This window comes from Gekko japonicus, unplaced genomic scaffold (genome assembly GCF_001447785.1).
Source record: "Gekko japonicus isolate JY-2015 unplaced genomic scaffold, Gekko_japonicus_V1.1 scaffold3338, whole genome shotgun sequence".
NCBI lineage: Eukaryota > Metazoa > Chordata > Lepidosauria > Squamata > Gekkonidae > Gekko > Gekko japonicus.
The window spans coordinates 41194-49197 of record NW_015165339.1 but is presented as its reverse complement, the minus strand read 5'-3'; the positions used below and the strand labels follow the sequence as shown (position 1 = coordinate 49197).

Below are 8004 nucleotides of genomic sequence, written 5' to 3'. Positions count from 1 at the left end.
AGGTGGACCCTTCGATCCGAACAGTTAGCTGGATCTTCGGGGTATCCTCTAACTTGGGGAGGCAGAGTACCTGTAGGAATGGCTGGTCTGTGAGGAGGTAGAGGTCAGACGTCTCTGCTGCCGTCTCGTGGGTGGGGGCGTGGTGGTGTGCCTGAGTTGGGGACTGCTGGTGCCAGCTTCTTTTGACCGGCAGACGCGAGCGAGGTGACCCTGTTTCCCACAGGTGTGGCAAGTCACGTCGTGGAATCAGCAAGACTTGCGCTCATGTGCCTCGCCCCAACTGGAGCATGAGGGACGGCCTGTGGTGTCTCCGATGGGTCCTGAGGCCACAGGACCTGGTGGCTTTTGGTGCAAGGGCGGCCGGACAAGACGGACATCCTCCTCCTCCGAGTTCTTGGGGCCTGAGTCGGGGAGCATGAGGTGAGATGCCGCCAGCGGTTGGTCGCGGTAGGAGGCCTCGTGGGCGATGGCGAGGTGTAGGACTGTGTCGATCTTGATGTCAGTGGTACCAATCATCTTCCTCTGTAGCTTCAGGTTGCTGATGCCCCATGCAAACTGTGTTAAGAGGTTCTCCTCCACCTTGGTGAAGGCGCAGTCCATGTCCAGCTGGCGCAGGGTGGTCATGAAAGCCACAGCCGACTCGCCCGGTTTCTGGACACAACCCTGGAATTCTATCCGCCTGGCGAGTGTGGTAGGCCGTGGCGTGAGGTACCTCGTCAGGGTGTCAACAATCTCCTCGTACAAGCACTCAAGGATTGACCAGGGTGCGAGGAGGTTCTTTGCGAGGCGGACCGTGTTCACTCCACAGGAGCTAAGGAGGAGGGCTCATCTTTTGCCCAGATCGGTGACTTCATTGTAGACTAAGTGGCAAGTCAGTTGGTCTGTCCATGAGTCCCAGAGTTTGGGATGGGCTGGATCAAAGATCTCCAAGTTCCCCTGAGCATAGGCCATGGCGTAGCATTTAGTGGATAGCAGTGTGGGGTGCGTTGGCTGGAACGGAGCTCGGTGCTGTGCTGGGATGCGAGCCAGGCCTGGCTCAGCGGGATCCCACCTTCGTCGCCACTGAAAAGTACTGGGTTCGCCGCATGGAGGACTCGGACGATGACATGAGTTTGCACATGTTTATTGTACTTAACACAAGACTAACTAAACGGCCCTGCAAGGCCAACTATATACACACCCACCCAGAACAGCCTTAGTCCATTGGAGGGTTTGAATTTCCCGCCTAAGTAGCTTTTGGTTGGGGCTGGGGGGAACTAGGATCCTATGTTCCTATTGTCCAGAGGAGCCAAGCTCCAGTCTTTGTTGTGGACCCCTAGTGGCGGTCCGCGTACATAACAAAAACGATCCCTCCCACCATCTTGTCTGGTTTGTCTCTTGCTACTGTACCTATATTAGCTGATATATATCCTTACCCAGGAATGAAGCTCACAGCAAGGGGCCCTTCTGACAGTCCTACCAATCAAATAAACTTGTTTGGTGGGTACATGAAGGAGGATCTTTTCAGTGGCAGCCTCATAATTATAGAACTATCTCCCCAGGGAGGTGTGCCTGGCCCCCTCACCTGCGATCTTTAGGGGGCAATTGACAATGGGTTACTTCAGAAGCGCATTTGATTAACTTGCTAGCAATCCTAAATTGTGATTTAAATTTTTTGGTTTATATGCATTTACCTTATCTTCATTATAAACCACCTTGAGCTCTGAAAGGAAGAAAGGGGGCTAAAAGTAAAAGTAAGTAAAGCATGGTACGATTTAACATGGGAACATCTGTATTAGCATGCATTGAGTCTCGAAGCTCTGGATGTGCATAACAGATGCAGCCCCATAGAAACATACACAAGTCGTGTATTCACCTGCAACAGTTAATTAATCATTGCATTTAAACTGTGAACTGTTACAGAACAGATAGACTTTTACAGGTAGGTTTTCAAACACTCTCCTCCGTCCCATTACTGGAAAACTATACATTCGGTCTGGTGAAGAGAATCAAGGGGCATTTTCCCCCTAGCTTGTTTTGTTGTTGGCTGGGGGGTGGGGTTGTTTCAGGATTCCCAGTCTCTTGATGGGGGCATGGCTTTACCCACTCTTGTGGGCCCCGATCCGCCAGCCCGTATCCAGCCTGTGGGGAGAACCCTGCCCACAAAGAGCTTCGTGTGCACCGACATGCCTGGCATGTTGCAGGGGGATGCTCGATCATTTAAGGAAAAACCATAGAGTTTTTCCTTAAATGATAGAGTATCCTCTGCAATGTGCCCTGCACAATGATGTCAATTCTGGGTGATGTCATCATGGCATCTTCTGCTGCAAACCTAATCCTTCACTTTGGCCATTCTCTGTAGATACAGGAATCATAAACAGCTCATCAGGGTAGTAGCCCAGAGGCAGCACATTAGCCAACCTGTTTAAAAGCCTAGTCAACCAAATTTCCTGTCACATGTCTATGGAGCATACATAGGAGCAGGAGGCTGCCTGTACAAGGAAGTCGTTGCCAGCATCCTCAGCCGGAGGTGGTCTTTCCCGAGAGACACCCCAAAATTACCTCTGAACCCTCACAAGCAGTGCCCTATGAAGCCTGGCTTGGGTTAAACAGTGGCTTTTGCTGGGAGGCTAGAAGAACCACATCTTGGCTGAGAAAACTCAGGCCAAAGAGAACTCTTCAGGCTGGCTGCACTGCCAAACACTCTCCATGTGAGCAACCCCCCTCCCATCTATCCTGTCAGCTCAGTCCAAAAGAACTAAGAATGGGCAAATCTCTGCCCTTGCCTCAGACATCTTCTGCTGACCAAATGGCTAGTCTTTTCTCTGTCAAATGTACAGGCAGGCAGGGACAAAAAGCCTCTGGTCTGTGATATTGTCATGAATGAAGTATGTTGCATGTTTCCATCCCCATCTCCTGTTTCACCTATGTCAGGAAATACCTTTGGAATAATCCTCTCATTTTTGTCTCCATATATTTGTCTAAGATATCTGCATTCTTACACCTATGCCAGACCTATCAAGGTAAATGTTAACTTTCCATGTCATGACAGGTTCATCCTGCCACACATTAAGAAACATCACATCTTTTGTCTGGCACCAGGGAAACGCCAGACCACTCTATTGTTCCACAATGGACACCCCCAGTACCTGGCTTACTGTCATTATATCCAGACCCTGCCACTCTGGAAGCTCATTGGTCGCATCTAGGCCTTGCCCATCCTGATGCCGCACACCCCTGGGACTCATCATTGGCCCAGGTAATCTATGGTTCTCACCTGAAACCAGTCCCCAAGACTTTCCATTGGTTTGCATTGTTTTCCAATGTCTATATCCGTGAGCACATGGCCTCAGACCGTGTGCTTCTGTCCTGATGCCAACTGGCAGACCACCCCTAAACCTCTGGGTTTAGGCCATAAACTCATCTTCATGGACCTCTGCACATCACCCCATAACCAACCCCTCTATTAGCTATCAATCACCTTTGCTCTCTTAGTTCTGTATCGTGTGTATGGATGTTTGAATATTGTTTGCATCCTTGAGAATATTTAGTAAAGGAATCATTATTTTAGCTACCCAGTCTCAGTATCTATTCTTGGGTTTTGGGCCATTCTAACTCCAGTATACACAGGTCTGATCCTATAGTTATGTCGATTGCTCATTAATATCATAATTCCCCAATCTATTATTAAGAAATAGAGCAATTTGGCTAACAAAGTCCCCACCCAGACAGGGGTTTGTGAATTTCTGGAAGAGCAGATCTCTAAATTTGTCTGAGCGAATGTGAGTTTCGGGATCATATAGTTAGAGTGGGGTTAGGATTTTACTTGGAACTCCCCCCTCCTTCTTTGCAGTCTCTTTCTTCCTGATCTCAAAGAAAGTGTTTCCCTGAAGCCACAACTTGATTAATGCCTTTGATCATTTGACATAATCACAGCCAGTAATTTGAGACTTGTCAGTGCATTTGTCAAGAAATGGGAATAGGGAGGCAGAACTGCACCTGTCTGTACTCTTCTAGCAAAACTCCCTACTGAGCAGGCTACATGTTAAGTTACCCCTGCTTTGGGGTGGCTTAGAGCAGAGGAAGATTCAGAAGGGAAGGTGATGGATAGGAGATCTCTCTCTCTCTCTCTCTCTGCCCATCTGTGCCTGATCCAGTCATTATCTATATATCTAATACCGAAGTAGCCCCCTCTGTGCGGATGTCTAAATCAGCACAGAGGGGGCACTTGGGGGGGGGGAGGGAGAGTTTTGTGCACACGTGGGGCAGTCCCCAGGTGTGCACAAAAATCTAAAAAGTTTTTTAAAAATCGGGGGGATACTTAAATCCTCCCAAAAGTGACAGAGCGTCCCCTGCGCATGCGCAGGGAACGCTCTGTAGCCGGCCTCGCCGCCGCGGACCCGGGCAGGGGAGGGGGGAGGATCGGCCTCGCCGCCGCCTCGGAGCCGGGGGGGAGACCAGCCTCACCGTCGCCGCCTCGGAGCTGGGCAGGGGGGGGAGGACCGGCCTCGCCGCCGCCTCCTCGGGGAGATCGAGCGGGGGGGGAGGGAGGGGCGGGAGCCCTTATCCCCTGCCTCGCCGCCTCCGCCTCGGGGAGATCGAGTGGGGGGGGATGGAGGAGACGGAGCTCTTCTCCCCCCCACGAGCATCGCAGGTCCCCTTACGGGGGGGGGAAGACCGGCCTCACTGCCGCTGCTGCCTCAGGGAGCTCGAGGGGGGGGATGGAGGAGACGGAGCTCTTCTCCCCCCCCCGTGAGTATCGCGGGTCGCCTTACTTGTAGTGTCTATTCCAGTACTTCTGTGATGGTATCTACAGAGTTGTTACAATCACAGCCAGGGGCTCTGACTGAAAGCGGGGCCTTAGACATGCTGGTATTCCTCTTTTTTCTTTGAATGGCCATCTCCTTGTCATGACATAAACTGCTTTTGAAAGTCACTTTGGTTTAAAAGTTGACTTTCTTTATCACATGGTGGACGTTTGAGAAACAAAGCCTGAAGTAGATTTATGGGCAGGAAACCAGTTAGCATGGTTCCTGGGATCCACCCATGCTTTAGTGCATAATGGTAGATTGCGCAAGACAATTACTTTCTAAGGAGCATCCCGACGTTTGACTTACTTCAGTCTCTCTTTGGATGTTAGTGTAAGGCTAATCCAGATGCCTCTTCCTCTGCTTCATTTGAATGCTTTGAGTCTTCGGAAATCAGGCAGACATCTCAACTATAAAGTGAATCTCTTTCCTTATCTGCAATTTTCCATTCTTTTGCAGATACTCCAAGATGTGGCCACTGCTCATCGTGATGATTGTGCAAGCAGCTGTGAGTTCAGAAGACATGAAAAGCAAAGCAGGAGTAAACCCTGAACAATTTATGAATATTGTGAGTACTATAACATTATAGAGTGCTCAGACAGAGGAGGCTTTATAGCAGCATTTGACAACTTGGCCTTGGGTTCAGACTTTCAGCCAGGGTGGTGCTGTAATAAGTGTTGTGGGAGAACAGCTTGAACTCTTCCACTCTTCCAAGGAGCATCAGCTCTGCATGCACATCTTGGTTGTGCAAACACCTGATTCATGTGGACTGGCTCTTTTAATTGGAGCCAGTTTGGTGTAGTGGTTAAGTCCTCGGACTCTAATCTGGGACACCCAGTTTGATTCCCCACTCCTCCACTTGCACCTGGCTGGATGACCTTGGGCAAGCCATAGTTCTGATAAGAGCTGTTCTTGAAAAAAGAGCAGTTTCTGTCAAGAGCTCTCTCAGCCCCACTTACCTCAAAGGGTGTCTGTTGTGGGGAGGGGAAGGGAAAGGAGTTTGTAAGCCGCTCTGAGACACCTTTGGGTAGTGAAGGGTGGGGTATTCTTCTTCTTCTTCTGTCACATAGTTGGCTTTTCATATGGACTAGTGTCCCTCCTCCACCATGCTGCACCCTTGCTAAATATGCCATTTGGTGACTATCCTCTTTCACCTATAGTAGTATTTTATTATTTGTTTGTTTATTTAGGGAATTTATAAGCCACTTCTCCAGAGACAGGCTCTGTTTTAAGAATCTAGCAAATGTTTATTCCTGTATGCGTTTTGAGTTTTTGTTTTTAATTTGCATTGGTTCTTCTTGTATGTTGGTTTTTTATCCTGTTAATGGCCTTACATTGTTTTGTCTTTGCAACTTGTTGATGCTAATTTGCACCATACTACTGTAGATTTCGTTATCGAAATACCCGGTTTCTGGCACGAAATTACAAATGCCCAAGGCTGTGCTCCATTCCCAGAACTCTTGTTTTAGTTTATTATTTTATCCTTTCACCTTACCCTTCCCCCTTCTATGTCCCCACTGGGGGGTTTATACTTTCTGTTTCCTGTTATTACTTTTATTTACTTTATTTTTACTAAGGTATACCAAGGTTCTGCAGTTCTTTTTCTATCTTATCTGTACATTTTAGTCTTGTTTGGATTGTCACCCAGCCAGCGGCAACAACTCTTTTCTCCACTCCCCTCTCCTGGTTATCAGGCCCCTGCTTTTAACTCTCTATTGAGAGCCAGTTTGGTGTAGCAGTTAAGAGTGGCAGATTCTAATCTGGAGAACCAGGTTTAATTTCCCACTCCTCCACATGATGCTAGCTAGGTGACCTTGGGTCAGTCAGAGTTCTCTCAGAGCTCTTTCAGCTCCACCTACCTCACAGTATGTCTGTTCTGGGGAGAGGAAGGGAAGGTGATTGTATGCTGCTCTGAAATTCCTTCAGGTAGTGAAGATTAGGGTATAAAACCAACTCCTCCTCTTCTTAAATTTTTAACTTTATTTAATCAATTTTATTGATTGATTTATTTACTTGTCTCTCATAGAAACAACAGGAGTGATAGGAACGATAAAAGGCTGTGCTATTTTATATTTACCTTCACTTGCTTTATTTTATACTTCTGTTTTATATCCTATATATTTATGTTTACATATCGATATTACACCTTATTTTATTACTTTGCCAATCTAACCCAATCATATTCAGCTGTATGTCTTCATTCCTTCCCTTCCCTACCTTGACTTCTGCGCTAAAAACCACCTCTTTTGATCAGGTGTGGCTGCATAATGAGGCCAAATTTACTCTCCAGCTTCATTTCATCTTATTTTATACTTACCTAATCACGGAACCACATAGATTCCTTTATTCCATTCTATTTTATTTATTTCTACACTCATTCAACTTCTTCCGAAGTCCTTGTTTTTTATTTTCTTTCTCTCTTCCCCTCCTTTTGTTTTGGAGATTTATTGTTGAGGTCTTCCTCCCCTCCCCATTTTGGCGTGATTGGAGTGTAGAGTAGCTCGGAGGCCTTTTCAGGAACTTTGACCAGCAGTTCTTATTCCTCCCTTTTAAAATTTTGATTCTCTCTCTTAATTGCCAATGAAAGGAAGATAAGAGCCAAACTGTTAAAGCTGAAAAAATGCTGAGGAAGTTAGATAGTAAGAGAACTCAACAACAAGGAAAATCCTCTAATTTAGGCTGTGCGATTAAGCAGTGACTCTGCTTAGTACAATTCATGGGGATAGGGTGTTTACTATGCCGTGGCCATTGCCACCCTTCCTTATTTTGCTTTGTTTTGCTTTGCTTTATTATTGCCCTGTTCTGTTTTTTACTTGTTTTTAATTTGTTTTAAGGTAGAGACAGGGTAGACATTTATCTTTTCCCCATGGGGGGAGTAGCAACATTAAAAGTGCTGATTTTAACAATGACCTCTAGTAGTTAAGCACCCAATTAGACATCCCAAATAAAGTTTATGGGGTCCCAGAATTATTACACACAGTAGATCTTAACATAATTAAGACAGGGGCTTACTGGTGGCTGGACACAACAACTGGGATTTACGTTGCGTAACCTCAAAGAGCTAATTAGGCAGAATTTACTTCCAAGCACAAATTCAGTATAAAGACTCCTCACCCCTCTTCTCCCAAGTTCCCCTTGAAACTCTCCTCAAAAGTGTCCAAATTATATAAAAACAATAGCAGTAGACCCCTAATAGCTAGGAGGCAGGCCCACCAAG

General features: G+C 46.9%; 1 protein-coding gene across 2 annotated transcripts in view; it reads left to right on the top strand.

The window, feature by feature from the left end:
• Positions 1–5083: 5083 nt before the first annotated feature.
• Positions 5084–8004, top strand: part of LOC107109845 (putative lysosomal acid lipase/cholesteryl ester hydrolase) — a 34623-nt gene continuing 31702 nt past the window's right edge. For both annotated transcript variants that reach the window (XM_015410555.1, XM_015410554.1), the window contains exons 1-2: positions 5084–5120; positions 5247–5355. In XM_015410555.1, the coding sequence (XP_015266041.1) occupies positions 5113–5120; positions 5247–5355 (117 nt within the window). In that variant the 5' untranslated portion in view covers positions 5084–5112. The remainder of the gene's footprint in view (positions 5121–5246; positions 5356–8004) is intronic.